The sequence below is a fragment of the Diceros bicornis genome, chromosome 2 (assembly GCF_020826845.1).
Source record: "Diceros bicornis minor isolate mBicDic1 chromosome 2, mDicBic1.mat.cur, whole genome shotgun sequence".
In the NCBI taxonomy this organism is placed as follows: domain Eukaryota; kingdom Metazoa; phylum Chordata; class Mammalia; order Perissodactyla; family Rhinocerotidae; genus Diceros; species Diceros bicornis.
In genome coordinates, this window is record NC_080741.1 from 3,364,747 (window position 1) to 3,383,311 (window position 18,565).

Genomic DNA, 18,565 nt, shown 5'->3' on the forward strand with positions numbered 1-18,565 from the left:
TTAGCAATCACCGGTTCCTGTGACTTAGGATCCAAGAAGCCACCTGGTAAGGTAGGGACACCTGTAATTATTCATCTTGTTTTACTTTGTAAAAACCAATATTAGGGATCTGAATGGACTTTTGTACCAGAAATTTAACCTGTAGATAAAGAACAGAGAATTCTTTCATTGTTCTTGCTTTGTTAATTATTGCTCCTGCCCTCTACTGTATCTTCAGGCAGGAATTCTCGGAAAACACAGTCCAGTTAATATCAGTTCATGTCATCGTTATTATGTATGTAGCTTTAATAAGGTATCTTGTTTCATAACTTGTCTCCATATTTAAGTGTATCTTCCTATTCCAAATTAAGACTATATCCACACCTAGAAGTAGACATACATTGTTTTGATTTACGGGTAGGTGATTTGAAGGAGGTAAAGGCGTGGGACATAGAGATACAAGTAAAAAAGAAAAAAAGAAAAGTCCTCTCCAACTGACTACACAAATTTTACAGTAGACAACTAACCACGTGATGCTCCTTTGAGAAGCACAGGTATGATTCATTGATACACCGATCTCATGTAATACACGACCAAAAACATCCCTATGTATATTTTCCACAAGTAATTTAAACCATTTATTCCTGTAGGATTCGTGGCCTATCTGCCAGTTGCATATCCATTTCTCACTTATGATTTGACTTGAAAGAATACTGATTTTGCTGAGGATGACGTGCACAGGTTAAAAAATATGATTCCTCAAGCAACCTTGACAGTTAAGGGTGTCCACATGAAATACACGTGAAATACAATTCTGTAAAGTGAGACGTAAAATGAGAAATATATTGGGTGGGACTTCCAGGAATGCTATTGTTTTTCTTGACAAAAGCATAAATGAAAGCTTGTGATTCTCCCATCCGCCAACCTACACCTCTTTCTGTCTGATAATAGCCTTCATTTCTGGTGCTTGTGAGAAGCCCTGAGCTGCCTTCCTCAGTGCTTGCCCAGAATTATCCAAACATTACATTCATGTGGTCACCACAGTTTATTCTCCATGGTCTGTGTCATAGACTGAATGTTTGTTTCCTCCCAGGTTTCATATGTTTAAACTCTACCCTCCCATGTGATGGTATTAGGAGGGGGGACCTTTGGTAATTAGGTAATTAGGATTAGAGGAGGTGATGAAGGTAGGGCCCATATGAATGGGATGAGAGCCCTTCTAAGAGTCATGAGAGAGCTTGCTTCCCCTTCCTTCCCTCTGCCGTGTGAGGGTACAGTGAAAAGTTGGCAGTCTACAACCCAGAAGAGGGCTTTCACCAGAACTTGACCAGGCTGACACCCTGAGCCTTCAGAAAGGGAGAAATAAATTTCTATCATTTGTAAGCCACCACTCTGGTATTCTGTTATAGCAGCACAAACTGTCTAAGACAATCCAAGAACACACCAATTTAGTCTTAGTTTTTCCCTCTTCTATGTCCATATGGACACAAGAACTTTCAGAGATCGAAATTTTTCAATTTGGTTCTATTGCTTCTTCCATGTTCTGAGCTTCACTCAGCATGGCTACTTGTGGAGGTACTGCCTCCCACCTCAGTGTCACTAATTGGTCACAAGAATAGAGCTGCTTTACCCTAAAGTGCCTAAGAGATCATTGGCATTAATTTGGTTTCCTAGCACAGGAATAGGTTTGCATTAAGAAGTGAATTTTATAATGATAGACACGTGGCATTATATTGAGGCAAATTATACTGAGGTGTTTCACAAGCCAGATGTGTTTATTTAAAACTGTCCTCTCAACAGTAATGTTACTAGGCAATCAAACACTCACGCTGTAATTTAGAGCCATAAAAATGAGTAACAGTAGCAAGAAAAAAATATATAGGAATGTTGATATTTTCTAAGGTACAGATGTGAGTAAACAACACTTAGAATCAGGAATAGAGAAGAATCCACTGAGTTAAAAAAATAAACAACACGATGGCTGTGAGGACCTCAGAAAGGTCACAGATGATAAACATCCACTGAAACAACCCTTTGATTCTCAATAATTGATTTCCTATTCTGAGGCTTGTGCATTTTTATGAACCACTGCTCGAATTTTTACTATAAATTTTCCCTTAGCCAGTTCATATAGTGATTTTCGCTTCTATATGCAATTTTAAATCCATGATAGGAAAATGCTCCATGCAATCCACCCTCAAGGTGGTTATGGGTCACCCTGACTCCAGCGTTCCGAAGTCGGGTGACGTACATGATTCCATCATCTCTTAACACGTCATATTGACAGGTGATGACGTAGGTCAAGGGTAAACTACGCAACTTGTCGTCATCAGCCAACAAGGGGGCTGCCCTCACATCTAGAAACCCTGGATATTTCTTAGCCAGCTCAGAACTACCAAGAGTTGGACTGTTATAAAAGTGCCCTCTCTTAAACTTCTCAGGAAGCAAGGAACTCCAATTAACGTATTTGAACAGATGGCTTGATTCCACTGGTACATGTTGATTGACAAGCATGGCTTCTTCAAGAGATCTGTCCGTGGTAAAGATTTCACTCCAGAGCCTAGCGATGAGTGATTTGGACAGCACTGGAAAATGTGAGTTTTCCCGATATGATGGTAAATCCATATCAAGAGTCTGAAGCGCAGGATAAATTAAAGACTGGGTCTTGAGTTTGATCTTGACATCTGGGTCATCGATGAGCTGAAAACAATTTAAAGTAAGTTGATCAAATAATTTTCATTTAAAAATATATTTTTTCATTTAAAAACAATAGGTTGATGTGAGATAAATTCAGAATCTCAAAAAGATAATCAGACTCATTGAGAAATATATCTCAAAAAACTTTCCAATTTTCAATATTACATCTAAGACTAGGTGTCTATACTTGAATACCGTGAATGTAAACAAAATGATTTGTACTACTTTCCTCATGGGTGGGGAGAGAGACCATCTAATCTGTGATCTACTCTTACAACCTAGAATGGCAATCAGAGGAAACTGTTTCTTTTTAAGTAAAAAATTTATGGACATATATTATTATACCAACAAGCATTCACACTTAAGGGAAAGATCATGTAACTAGGAATTCTAATTTGGCTCTGACATTAAACAGATGAATCCTGGGTAAAAAGTCTCATTCATTTTAATGTTTATGTGTTTTAAATATTCAAATTACACTAGTGCATTAAGACAATTCTATCTACAAATTAATATGTATATATTGGGGGGGTACTAAAATTTTCCTATTAATAGGGTACATGACAAAAATAGCTGGTGACCAGTCATGTTGAGCATTACAGTTAGCAGATGTTTTAATGCTCACTTACTTGGTTCTGAGAAATGGAATAGCCCATTGTGTCTCATAGATTAGCTTCTCAAAGTGTGGTCCCTGGACCACTAGCATCTACATCACCCAAGAATTTGCTAAAAATGCAAATTCTTGGGGCCAGCCCAGTTGCGTAGTGGTCAAGTTCAGTGCTCTCCACTTTGGTGGCCCAGGTTTGTGGGTTCAGATACCAGGCACGGACCTATACCACTCATCAAGCCATGCTGTGGCAGCAACCCACATACAAAATAGAGGAACATGAGCACAGATGTTAGCTCAGGGACACTCTTCCTCACCAAAAAAAAAAAAAGCAAATTCTTAACCCCTAGCCCAGAATCACTGAACAGGCAAGATGAACCAGGTATTTGTGTTTTAACAGGCCTTTCTGGTGATTCTTATGCATGCAAATGTTTGAGAACCACGGATGTATGTCATAAATAGTAATTATTGAATCCATGTGCACTCTGATGCTTCTGAGAGTAAAGTGTAATGGCTAAACTGAAGTCTATTTCTGAAAATTTTACATAGAGTTGAAGAAAGCACAGCACTGTGACATTCTTTCCCTTAGTATAAATATGACAACATTTTACACACACACCCCCCCACACACACACAACAGAAAAGCAAATAGCAGCAATGTTTATTTTATTGCGTTTAAAGCACAGTTAGTAATTAGAGCTAGTTAGTAAAATAAAATATTTAGAAGTTCATTACTAGATAGTTTTATGTAAAAATGATTTCTGAATTGAAATAGTCACTTCAGTGTTTTGTCTTAGGTAAGATTACCACATTCCATTTAGCTCAATATCTAGTGTGGAGAACGCTATTTACATTAGAAGAGGTCTGGTAATAATTAAATAGGTAGCTAGCAAGTGGCTGATTTTAGATTGAGCTAAGAAGAAATACAAAAATATTTTCTATCTGACCAATAAATTCAACTTTACTGGTAGCTAAAATCTTTGAACCTGCAGATACATTTTTAAAAACTGTCCTTTATAGTTAAATATAATATACATTAAATCAAGTACATAATTGTATAAGACAGACATAAAATATAATAAATATGTCTAAGGGTCAAGGAGTCCATCATATGCTCTGAATTGATGGCACATCCTTCTTCCTCTCCAGTAACCACATCCTTCACTGTATGAAATTAAATACCGTGTATTTCTTTAAAATTCTACCATTTCTACACATCCTAATCAATGTAATACAGATTTGTTTAAACCAATGACCTAGAAAGGAGATGTTATCATTTTATTTTTAAAAAATCTGGCAGGAGGTAGGAATAGAAGCACTAGGTATATAAATGTTCTCTAATATTGGTCTCTATGTATCTCTAATCTCTTATGTATTAATATAAAAGCATACTGGCATTGATATTTTATTGTTTGAAATAAATATAAGTATAGGATATTTTAAGAAAATGAAACAAATCCGAGCAACATACCTGTTGAGTCACTGCTGCAGCTAAATTCCCTCCAGCACTGTCTCCAGAAATACCAACTCTTTCAGGGTCTACACCATACTTGTCAAGAACATCTTGGCGTAAGAACCACCTTAATGCATTATATACATCTTCAAATTGATCCGGAAAGTGATATTTAGGTACTAGTCTGTAGCTGTGGGCAGAATAACAATGTTCTTTAAGTCAATTATGTTTAATAAAAAATGTGTATGTGTGTGCATCTCTAAGCTAAAATCAAAAGTAAAATATTTCTTTAGCAAACCTGTTATTTTGGGTCATTATGAATCCATCTTTATGATAATGGGGGACATGAAGGTTATTACAAATGTCATTTTTACACAAGTAAATGCTTGAATGTAAAACTTTATTGTGGCTTAAGAAAAGAAAACAGGTAATAATTTCCCCTAAATAAACTTCTCCAAGAACGTTATTTTCTTCATAATTATTGTACTTTATTAGTAAACAATAAATAGCAAACAAATCGTAGGAATTGCTCTATTCCAGTGTAATCTAATTATCAAGTTGGCATGTAGTCGCTGGTATTTTTTTATAGTTTCTTCATTTTTCTGTTCATTCCCATTGGGTTTATTTCCTATTATTTATTGATTTGAGATATAGAATGCTTTTTGAGATTAAATTTTGCCTGAATTCCCATATGTTATTTGGTGCCGAATTCCTTTTAATGATGGATTATACCATGAAATATACTATACTAATTGCTTTAAATGTATTTTATCACCTAATCCTCTAAACAACCCTATGATATAAAACATATTATATGACTCCCAGTTTACATATGAGAAACCTGAGCTAAAATGATATGTAACTGGCACAAAGTCACTTAATTAATTCTAAAAGCAGGCTTTGAACCAGGTTCCCTGGCTCCAAAGCCCTCCCTCTTATTCACTCTGTAATTGAGAGGAGGCTAGAAAGCCCACGGAGCTCATTTGTCCATAGATGCAATAGATTAATTTTATTCTAGTGATGTCTTGACTTCCTGTTTTTGATCATTGCTTGACCTAACTATACAACTTTTTTCCCTCTGACTCTTTTCTGCTCATGCTCAAGCTCACTTTCTCTATTCTCACCCTCTCCATTTCGTTTGAAACACTCCTGGCATAAGCAAGGAGTGACCAAGACTGCTGAGAGCATCTTACTATACAAGGCAGCTGGCCAAAACCCAAGCAAATCCACAGTGCTCTTACTTGGTTGAAATGACAACAGCATCAAGTCGATCAACTGTCCGTCTTGACAGAAAGTCGTAGGTAAGTAAAGCTGAAATAAAAGAAAATAAAATCAGAGACTGACAAATGAATTGATGAGTGTTTCCTTCAGCAGAAAGCCTACTACTACACCTTGTTCCTCACTGAAATGTTCTGGGAAAAATATGTCTAATACTGCATCATCACTATAGAACATGAATTCTTCACTCAGTGATCTTTTAATGCACATTGTCTGCTCTTTTGTCCTTCCGCACATTTTCACACTGGATAATTGAAACCAACTTCATTGTCTTCATGATTAATCTCCTCTCCCTTCATTCAGCAGGGGTTAGGCATTGAGAAAACAAACACGTGAAAATGAACTCCCTGACTTTCAGGAAGCCACAGTCTACTGGAAACAGGGGGGGCATGGAGGGGCAGGCATATAAACAAAAAGCAATAATGCAAAATATTAATTGCTTTATTGGAGGAGTATAGAAAGTACTGCTTGGAAATAGTATTACACTTCATCAAAACTGGCAGGGGAATATAAAGAAGATAAAAAGGAAATAGATACAGCTGAGACATGATTTCTATCTTCATATTTTCTGGGCAGACAAGAAGGAATGTATATTTGGGTGTTTATTGGCCATGCGCATGGGGTGGGGATGGGTCCCACATGTTTGCTATTGGGCTTGGGTAAGTGCTCCGTTTGCATATAAGAAAATTTTAAGAAGATAATATAACATTTGCCAGTACCAAGAGGTGGGAGAAATCATCAAGTGCTAAGGGAGAAGTATCAGGATACGAGGCTGTCACAAAGTTGTATCATGTGGGCCCTGAAAGGGGAGTGGAGATTACATAGTGATGTGCCAAAGTCGGGTGCTGAATATCTTTAAATATTGTAAGAATTAATGTATTTATTTTATTTTATTATTATTACTAATTATAATACTTATAATCAATAAAATTTTAAGAATTAATTAATATCTTAAGAATTAGTGTATTCGTGTCAAATACACACTATTTGAATTGGTGTATTCGTGTCTTAGTGTCAGATACATGCTAAGTTTTCAACTTTTATTTAACAATTTAAAAATCATGCTCATATTATAAAATGCTTATCCTATAAAAAGTCATGCTTATATTTTGGATTAGAGCACAAAATTTTGTGTTTTCTTTAATATTTAAATAGAAAGCATCACGTAAATCCTATTTTGTCCCAGTGCTTGCTCGTAGCTAGTTCCTTTACCTTGTAAGCACAGGCCCATCATCAGGAATACTTTGATGGAGAGATTTCTAAAGAAGTGCATTGGGCAGCGGGCACCCATGGAAACTAACTGAATCATGACATAGTGAGGTTTGGTCTTAGAAACATCACTTCATTGCCAGCTGATGGCTGTGTGCCCGAATGTATAGAAAATGATGGACAGGATCACAGCCTTTACTGCCCCAATGTCCATTTCCAACCTGCACCAGTGCCCATTGATACCTCTTTTCCTCTTCTCACAGAGCAAGTTAGGCTCCTCCTCCTCTGTGTTGCCAACAGTTCCCCTCTGCACTGAGCCCAATTCCGTCTCAGATCCTCTAGGTCAGACAAATCTCATCCCACCCTCCAGCCCCACCCCCACATTTCTCCAATGTACCGCTATTCATGCCATCTTTACCTTCAGCTACAAACATGGTCATAGACTGCCCACATATGAATACAAAACACACAATATAAACTATGTACTTATACATCAATAAAATAATATTATATAAAGTAAAATTATGTATAGAATAAAATGTCATATATTAGATATATTTACAGAAAGTACATAAAATAAATTGAAAGTATATATATTTCATGTATAATAAAAATAAGATACCCTTACTCAACCCTGTGCTTCTTTTCCATCTAACACCTTCTTTCTCATTTCCGTCACATCTAAGCTTATGGAAAGACTGGAGGCACCATCTCCATTTCCTCATTTCTCATCCACTATTCAACTCACTTCATTTTGGTTTCCATTATAACATTCCATCATTTCTGCAGTTATCAAGATTAATTATAAATTTCTAAGTTCATGAAACACTTTTTCTTCTTATCCGAGATTTGCTACAGCTTTTGGAATTGATTATTCCCTTTCAGAAAAAGATTTAAAATAATTCCTTTAAACTTACATACCTCCACACAAATAGATTTCTGACAGCTAAACTGTTCTCTTTTCTGTGATAATGCTTAACAGCCATGTCTTCTTGATATGTTGGAGTCAACATCTTAATAAAATATTTGCCATATGATAAACTAAAATTTTCGACAAGGGGAACGTACCAGCACTCCCCCAGAACCAACCACCACCATGAATATAAAATAAGCCCCTTCTTAGTGTCTCTGACTTTCGTTTTGGTACATATACACGGACAGGAACATTGTTGAAAGTTGTATCCATCACAGTGACATTTTCATCAGATGTGGGTGGGACTTCTTGCAAGCCCATAAAGAGTGTTAAAATGTTCAAAAAATGGTCGATTCCCAATAGTTCAGCAAACAGAGCCTAAAAGGAGAGAGAGAAAGAGAAAAAAAACACCAGGTTACAAATATCAAATGCCAACGTTGTTTATGAACATAGAAGTATGCATATATGTGCTCAATGGTCCTGTGTCATATTGTCACAGGCGCATCTGAATGACACAGTTAAAAATACTGGAGATTCAGAATCTTTACCACAATAGTTGCCGTGGGTAAAACACAATTAAGAATTATTGAAGTACTGCAACGTGGCAGATTCTATGCTTCCTACTTTGAGTACAACGATAAACAAGGTAAGTTCTCTACTCTTAATAGGCTCAGAGTCAAGTGGGAGAAATGAATATATAAGCAGTTATAAAACAGCACAACTGCACGTCTCACAGACATGCACAAAGAACTCTGGCAAAGGTCAACAGGGAGATAAACCAGTTGCCTAGACATGAGACCAGGGGAGGAGTTTTCAAACAATAGGTGACCTCTGCTTTGAGTGCTGAAAGGGGTGTAGAGTTTGCCCAAAGGAGGAAATCTCACTCTAGGCCAAAGGAACAGACACACGGACGCTCCTTCTACATCAGAGAAATGCAGGTGGTTTACTGAGGTTGTGAAGTCTGGTCCACACAGGGATGCATGAAAGAAAAGGGACCTCAAGCCGTGAGTGTGACCCAAATCATTATGGGCCTATAACGTTGGGATTCCAAGAATTAAATTCCTTGTTCTCCCATCTTAAGTTGGAAACACATGGACTATGGTGCTAGGTGATCAATTAAATAGCTGGGTCAATCTCTGCCCCAATATATGAGGACAAAAGAAGTACAAAAGGAATAAGCAAAATTGTCCATTTTCAACACTGAAGCATCCCTGCCTTGTTCCTGAAAGGCAAGTCAGGGAAACACATTTCCCAGAACTCCTTGCCAGATGAAACTATGTCACACAGAGGCACTCTTTCAAGACTGAGAAGGGAGAGATGAAGAAAAGCCGTTATTTTCTCTGGGCCACTGTGGGCATTCATATGGACACTGACAAGCGTGGCTTCCCATGCCTCTGGTTGTCCTCTGAGAATCACCCTTCAGTGATGCAGGCAGCTGGGATTATCGGTGGCTTCCCTTCCCCCCTGCACTCTAAAGGTTGTGCATATCAAATTCCATATTCTTAATCTATTTCTATTGAGATACTTATAGCAGTGTCTATATTCTAACAAAGCCATGATTGATAGAGAATAAAGTCTAGAAGGAGTTCTCAGAAAGGAGAACATGTAAGACACATGCTGGAACTAGATAACAGCCCTGGTTAGATTTAAAGACAGTCATGGCCTCATTGCCAGTGTAAAATGGGACCCATTAATGCGTGAAATGTAGAGCAAAACAGTTATTAGATTTAACGTCTGTAATCGCTCTGTTAAGAGAGAGTTTGGAGACCAAGTGGCTGCTGCAATAAAACGTTATGACGAAGATGATGAGTTCAAGCATCGACTGCACTTGAAGGTCACTGAAAGAAAAATCACCTCCGCAGGGCTTCAGCGTTTCAGCTCAACCACACTCAGCATGGCAGATATCTCTACACCTTCCCGAGAAGAAATCTCTTCTCTCTTACATCTCCATCTGATAATAGAACCAAAGTTTGATCTTGCAGATTGTGGAATTACAATGCAGGGTGAAGACACAGACCAGCCAGATATCTTAGTTGAAAGTTACAGCTTCATCAAACTTTTACAAATAAGTGCTATTCTGTGTACAGGATAGAAACACTTACATAGATTCAGAACACCCTAAACTCCCAAATCCTACTAAGCCTCCCCCGGAAGAAGCAACAGCAACCAGCCTCAGCAGTAGATGCATTTAAGGAAGATGAGAGGCCAAATTTCCCTAGCATTGTAGATGAAAAAATCTAAAACCTAGGAGAATAGTAACATTTGACCTAACTTATTATTATAACCCATAACCCATCCCGACACTGTCCAGGGAAGTCCAGAGGATACTCTATACTAAGACATAAGAAATATATTCGTGAGTGGAAACCTAATGTCTTAGTAAAAATACCTGTAATGAGAGTCATCTGTTCTCCAGCAATGACAGTGGATGATTCTGACATTGACATGGACCTTCTGATTTCAGTGGGGATGATCAGATCTCCAAAGTGTTGTAGGGCAAGTAGTAGTAATTAAAAACCAAATACAAGGTTTATGTAGTTACTGAAACGAGCAGCAGGGTTGAATCATAATCTCAGAGATCTATAACAGCAACTAAGTGATCACGTTGTCTGGAAGACTGACGTGGTTGGGCAATGGGCTGAAGTCTGACTTATCTGCATTATCATGGCTTCTCACCCAATTCCCAGAGCTAAGCCACTTCACAGACCCAGATCCATTGAATCAAGGAAAGTCAGGGTGCCCTGAGAGAGGCCCATGCAACACTGTTACAAATATGCACTATAAGTCAGCCTCCTAGCATTCCCAAAGATAACCAAGACCTTTGGCTTGATGACTTTGTACTGGGAAAAGGGGAACACCCAGACTTTGGGAAGGGAATATTGGGTGCTGGTTCTGAAATGGTATTAATTCTTGAGGACTCCAAAGCGACCACAGCCAGAAATGGAGTGGGGGCTTAAGGATATCGAGTATGGAATGGTGTGTCAGACTTATTCCACGCTAAAACAGGTCCAGTGGATCTGAAAATCCATGCTTGTTTATTCCTCAGTCTCTCTCAAAGGGTGATTGAAACAGACATACTTGGTGACTGACAGTGTCCTTCTATTGGCTCCTTGTTCCATCAAGTGAGAGACAGTATGGACTTCTGGACCATGTTGTTCCTCTCTCCAGAAATTGTAAGAGACGAGCAATAATACATCGAAGGGAATCTCAAAGGTCACTGCCACAATCAAAGATGTGAAAAATCAGATGTGATGATTTCTGTCACAAGTCTAGAGGTGACAAAGATTCTTTCCTTGACCAAACACTAGCCAGGCTCCTCGGATCCCCTTCTCAATTAGGCCTCAACCTGGCCCATAAAAATTACAGACTCAGCACAAGTGGTTTCATCCACCCCCTTCTCCCCACACTAGAAGACTTAAGCAAACACTAACATAGATTCTAACAAGGTCAAGCCCAACGTCACATCCCTAGCATGAGCCTAAACTCCCTTAAAGTGCCTGCCGGAGAAGCTCAATGCTGCCCCAGCATGAACTGTTTGTTCTAGCCAACCTGACAGATAAGCCCCTGACCATCCTTTCTCAGAGCCTTTACGAGAAGGGCTTACAATAGTGAGTCCTTCCTCTGTCCCTCTGAGATGTGTGCATCTCCCACCACTCAGGAGTGTCTTTCCCAGGGACCTGAAAGCCATTCCTTTGGGAAGTAATCATTAGGAAGAACAGAGCCTCTGTCTCCCAGTCCGGGGGACAATACAATCCTAACCTCCATAACTGCCAGCCAGCAGACCCAGCTGGCCTAACTGCATGTACACTGACCAACCCTGGTCATTTTCCACCTCCTGACTCTACTGAGCACTCTCTCGCTCTCGTCCCCACTCCCATTCTCCCTTTACAACGTCCAGTCACCTCTGGACAAATCGAGGTTCTTCAGTTCATGCTGGACCCTCTTCCCTGTTGCAATAGCACATTACTGATTAAAACCTGTCCTGACCACTCGAATAAAGTGGTAACGTGTCCGAATCTGTTTTATTTTGTAAAGGGTGTGTTGACTACGTGACCTGTGCGGAGGACGGCTGAATGTCTGAGAAAGACAGTGGAATTGTCCTCAGCACAATTAGGTGGGAACTCTGCCTGCAGCCGCTCTTCCAGATGTGATCTCTGTAACGGAGCAAATGCACACAGCCCCTGCATCCAGGGTGCAGCTCGCGATCCGAGCTGTTTCCCCACCAGTCAGCGGGGAAAGCAGTGCACCATCACTGTCCTGCTTCAAGTCTACGGGAGTCTTCCGCTCCCACATAGTCTAGTCCACAAGGACCTCAATTGTCTCTCTGCCACGGGACATCACACTGGTCCACGACACTGGGTATCGAGCTTATGGATCTGGTGATCAGGAAATAGAAAACGCCATACGTGCGCCACAAACGCCACACGGTAAACCTTATGGACATTCAGGGACTTGCCACTTTGGTCAACTTTCTAGGTGTTCAGAAGTTTGGGGCTTTGCGATATGCTTTCCAAAGTGAGAGAAAGTTGCTCCATCTTGTGCCCTCACCACTAAAAAAGAGGAAAAATGCTCGGTGACCACTTCACATTATGGTAGCAAAATACTCTCAATTATTTATCCAGTCAGCCTGATCCTCAGCCTGCCGGCTTTGAGTGGGAACTAAAGACAAGTGAGGCTCTGACTCAGGTCCAGGCTGCACTGCAAAGTGCTCTGCCCCAGAGCCTATCCAGTGCTTATCAAAGGGTCTGGGGCACCTGGGGCTGTGGTACTGCGGTTGTGGCATGGAGGGTGTAGCATGGAGGTTGTGGTATGAAGGTTGTGGTAAGGAGGGTGTGGTATGGAGGGTGTGGTATGGAGGGTGTGGTATGCAGGGTATGGTATGCAGGTTGTGCTATGGAGGGTGTGGTATGGAGGGTGTTGTATGGAGATTGTGGTATGGAGGGTGTGGTATGGAGGGTGTGGTAGGGAGCTCGTGGGATCCTAGTCAGGAGCTTAGGAACAGGGGATTTTGAAGCTGATCCATTCCTCTTCCTCTTCCCCTCATCACTATGCACCCTCTGAGATATGATCCTGGCTTGCTTTCAGGCACTGGTAACACATTATCCAACTTCCCAATGAAAATGCAGCTGCCTTCCTCCTTCATGGTCATCTGCTCCCCTTTTTTCCTACACTTCCTCATGTTCATCTCTAGTTCATAAGCATGTATTACAAAGACATAAATATATTTACATATAAATATATATATATGGTGGCTGTATATATATAGATGAGCATATATATAAGTGTATTGACATAGGAGTGTACATATGAGTACATACACACACACACACACACACACACACACACACACACACAGACCTCCTGCTAAGTCTATGTTCCCTCTGTGCCCAGATGTACTCCAGGCCCTGGGATTTTCCTGTGCTCTCATACTCCTTCTTTTCCCCCCAGTTGCAGTAACTGTATCTCTAGTTTCTTCCTTTGTGCATATTCTCTGTCTATGTAACCTACAAGGACTTCAGATTCACCAAAACACAATTGGCCTCAGAGAAATAGTCATGAAAATAAACATGAAAATAAAATTTTAGCTATTAAAAAATTTATCATTTTATGCATTTTGTTGTTGTTCATTTTGAAAGTTTCCTAGTTTTTACAGACTCCTAACTGAATTCTCATTTTCTCTTACATAAACTGTGCTTCCTGCAGCCTTCCTGGGATTTAAAGGAAAAGCTACATTGAAATTAGATCCAACCTGAGTGTTTACTCGATTGGCACATTTGCTGAGCAGAGTCCCCTTTAAGAGTGCTGGGAACAGTAATCCCCTGGGATGCCTGAGGGAAGAAAGCAGAGAGGCTTCTGGGAGCAATGATGTCTCCACAGGGACTCAGGGCAACCCAGGGTATTCCCTGGACACAAGTTTCTTCAATGCAAGTGAGCGTGATATGACTTCAACATAATGTCCTGGACCTTCACTACCTGCAGAGCACAGTTCTAGAAGGTACAACTGATGCCAGGTGCCTGTTTATAGGTCCCAACCTTCAGGGACCATTGGTAAAAATGGACATTCACATAAACAATCTCTAATAGAAGCAGAATGAAGAAAGACCTTGAGAAGGTGCTCAGGTAGGAGGAGGAGGAGGGGATCGATTCTCAATGATCAACAGGAAGGAAGTTTATGATGGATGCTCCATTGATGTCAATCGGTTAAGTCTGAAAAATTATGAGAGTTTAAAATGTTTAGATTTAGTGAGAAAGGAGAGACAGTTTGATCAAAGATCTGCAGGACAGGAATTTCAAAGGTGCTCTTGAAAACCATTCTATCTGGAACTTTCTTGGGCTAGATGGCTGAAATTATACTGGGAACCATTGAGGCTGCATTGTGGGGAGCTGTTTTCAGAACACAGTTGTCTATTCTTTCTTTATGAGAGTATTAACAAGCGGCTTAATATGTTCTAACTAGCCAACAACAACATAAATGATATATATGTATCATTAAATATCATCACCAGAGAAATTACTTAAAACAATAATTTTTTTTAAAGTGTGAGCATTATGAAACGTAATTTAGGAGTTAAACTGACAATAATCTGTTTATAATTTTCTAATTCATATATTGAAATGTGATTTCTAGTTATTATTCTGTATTATTTAGTTTCATGTCTCAGATTAATTTGATCCCAAAGCAATCATGTTATGGTGTGGACATATGTTCAGGAGATGTCTCAAACGTAGAAGCTTCAAACTGTCCTGGTGCAACTAAAGAAAACCTTACAATCCAGTATAAGGGTGGAAAACACTTTCACAAATGCATATAATCCCGAACCTAGGATAAGTCTGATGGTGTTATTTGATCGCAGTGTTCTTTCTTACCAAGCCTAGGTGCAACCTCAGGGTCCTTCCGGGGTACTGCTGAGCAGTCTATCAGAGTCGGCATTGTAGTTATCTATATTTGATATTCACGTCCTAGGCAATAACACTGCATCACAGGCCAGTTGTCAGTCGATTCCGTTCCATGACTCCCATTGATCTCCATCACTGAGTTATTAAAAGTTTGTCTTACTATTCTTTAACTTATTCTCAAATTGATTGGTAGAGCACAGAGTAAGATCAGATGGCAGTAAATTCAAGCAAGAAGTTGTTAAGGTTTGCTTCGTTTGGGGGGAGGGGAGGAGGATTGGAAACAATTTGGCTACTTCATCCATAGGTAATGGCCTTTATAAAGGTTTTTAAAAGATGCCATTTATATGGTAAGCTGATGTACTTAGCAAATAAATGAGATTTTTTCTTAAAAAAAGGCATGAGGGCTTTAAGGTAAACCTACACTTCTGCTGCAGGAAAGCACACAGAGCAAGAAAGAAAACAACCAATCAACAACCACAACAAAGATAAACTCTGTTTCTAGCAAGAACTAAGAGTTACAGAAAACCCACGAACTACAAACTATGTGCAGTACTGGACCAAAGCAACAGAAACCAGCAGAACTGCACAGAAAACCTCGGTGTTAGGACAGTACAAAAGGCAAGAAAGGAGAGCCAAGGACCCTAAAGGGGGCAGATCCTAGAAAAAGACAAGAAACATCTACTCCCAGAATGAAAGAGCCTCACCGAGATCAAAGTCTCCCACTAGTGGGGGAAACAGATGGGCCTCATCCTGGAGAGACTCGGCCAAGGAGACTGGAAATCACCCAGGAAGGGCCAGAGGAAACTGAGCTCAGAAAGAACTTCTCAGTGGAGGTAACACTGGGAGAGCGAGGCTGAGTCCTCTGCTAACAGCTGTCAACGGGGGACTAGGGGATTCAGGAGGGCTGGAGAGAAAAAATAGGTGAGAATTTACAGAGATAGAGATACAGAAACATGTATACATATACATACGGATATAAATTGTAGCAATAGGAGTCTTTGAGCACAAAAACTGAAAGAAAAAAGTCTTGACCCTACCCCTATTCCCCAGGACATTCTTGAAATAGTTTGCCCAAGAAAGCCACCTCATTCAAATAAAAATATAAAAAAGTTGTATACATAACACTCAGGCAGGGTACTATGTACTATAAAAATACAGTAAGTCTCCAATACATGAAGAAAACAAACTAGAAAAAAGTTCCTACAAAGAGGAGGAAATATATTACACAATATTATAAACTGAATTTTTAAATAACATAAGAAGAAACATCATAGAGCAGAAATACACATCTTCACGGAAGACACAGGCAGATATCTGGAGGGGACTGATCAAAGGACAGGGGACTAAAACTTGTCCAGTAGAATTCAGAAAAGGAAGAGAAGAAAAAAAACAAAATAATCTCAGAGATAAACGCCAAATTAAAAGAAAATCAAGGTATTCTGTGTGATAGAAATAAGAAAAACAAACAAAAGGAAAGAAAAATGTAGAAAACGATTAAAAAGTACTAGAGAGAAAATGACCGTTTTTTAGAAGACAGAAAGAGGACTATATGTGTGTGTATAAATATGTGTCTATAAATATATAGACACATAATTCACCCAATACTGAGAAATCAAAAAAAGAACCAAAAAATACTTATAAATATAATTGAAGAATAACTTTTAGAAATTAAGACTTAAAACTAGATTCCACCAAATTCAACAACACCTGTGTCAATAAAATAACTAAAAAATAGTCAAATCACTAATAAGACAAGGAAGATAAGACATTATCACACTTATTCAGAGCTACATTAAACGCCAGAAGAGAGTGTCAAAACACCTAAAACAATACACGAGGAAAGACACAACCAGCCAAGTGCTTTAATATCCAGGCTAACCCTCCCTGAATTGTACATATATATTTTTTTGCTACAGGAAGGCAGTTTGCTACAGAGAAGGTTAAAGGAGATACCATATGGTTTCAGCGAGTCAGCTTCACTGGAAAAGAACCACGGGTCTCCGAGGGCCAGCCGTGGACACCTGGTGGGCAGGCAGCCAGCAGCTGCCGTCACCCCTGCAGCTCCCTTTGGACGACTGGAGTCATGCGCGACCAGTTGCCCTGGGCTTTTTACCAGTGACCTGTTTACAGCTATTTCAGTGAGAATGCATTTTCATGCCTGAATACAGATTACTGCCTAGAAGTCTGTAACTAATGACAGTGCTGCAGAATTTCACCATTTCTGAAGTTCACACTTGAAAGTGCTTCATTCTGGCAGCATTTATGCCATAAAACTCACAATAAGACTTTTAATTTTTCTCAGCCAGCACATTTTGGCTTTTAATATTTAAAACCAAACTGCTGACTACTTCCTCCGTATTCATTCTCTTAAGAGTTTGCGTTACGGCAAAAAAGGTTTTACGATCAGCAAGCAAACTTTAAGAGCAAAGATTCCAAGATAGTAGAAATTTTAAAAAATAATCAAAACAGATAATTACTTTCTTCTGATTAAACTGTTAAATATTCAGAGTCAATAAAACTCTATACTCACCAAATTTGTTATAATTTTCACATGTGCATTCATCAACTCTAGTCTCCACGGCTCCTCAACGTTATCTGGGAGGGGTGTGTAAACGTAATATGCCCCGAGGACCCCCACGGTCAGAAGCAAAACAGTCTTGCTTCCCATGACGTTTCCCTCTGCTCCTTCTACTTGGAACACAGCAAGTGCACTTTCAAAGCATAAGATACTGAAATTCAACACCCAGTATGAATCATAGCGTCATCTAACTTCTTGAACACAAAGTCCACTGCTAAGTTTGTCATTTCATAGGCCAGCCAGATATAATTAAACTTCGTCAAGTACAGAGAAAGAACTCTGCAAAACAAATAGTATTTATAGTCTGCCAGTTCCGTCAAACAGCCTTATGGCGCTGCCAGGCAGTCAGTAAACAAACACTTATTGCACAATTACTGGGTGCAGAATACTTTAACTATTTAAAAAAGGGCCATAGCAAAATACAAGAAACCCAGTATATGCTTCAAATAACAAATCTCAGAGTGGAGGAAAACAAACAAATATTTTAAAAGTATTGAGAGCTTTTACAAAGTAAGATGGATATGGTCACATGAATTTTACCTTTTTATTGTCGTCCAGTAATTATAATTATCATTAAATGATACTAATTATGTTAAAATTATATAATGATCATGGAGATAGGTAAGCGTTTTTGAGCACTTACTCTGTACTCTAGGCAGTGTACTAAACCAATTAAATCTTATTTAATCCTCAATAGGATTATTGTCATATGAGAGAGAGAGAAACTGAGACTGAGGAAAGTTTAGAAATTGTACAAGCTCATTCAGTAGTATGGAGTGAAGACAGGACAGTCCTCCACGAGTGCACATTCAACCGCCCTTGTCCCAGTCATGAATTAGACTCAGCTTACAGAAAGCAATGGAGATGAAGAAGATGAAGTAACTAGCTGAGGTCCTACGAAACCATGTAGCAGTGTTCCCTGAATACCCATGTGCCCTGTACTTGTTAGATCCC

At 39.3% G+C, this 18,565-nt stretch overlaps 1 protein-coding gene across 1 annotated transcript; it reads right to left on the reverse strand.

Moving 5' to 3' along the window:
* Positions 1–2,082: 2,082 nt before the first annotated feature.
* LOC131410665 (arylacetamide deacetylase-like) lies at positions 2,083–17,701 on the reverse strand. Its single transcript, XM_058548840.1, has 5 exons — positions 17,564–17,701; positions 8,292–8,514; positions 5,978–6,047; positions 4,755–4,926; positions 2,083–2,679 (listed from the first exon to the last, which is right to left on the reverse strand). Exons 1-5 carry the CDS (start codon positions 17,699–17,701, stop codon positions 2,083–2,085), a joined length of 1,200 nt encoding a protein of 399 aa, XP_058404823.1.
* Positions 17,702–18,565: the final 864 nt, after the last annotated feature.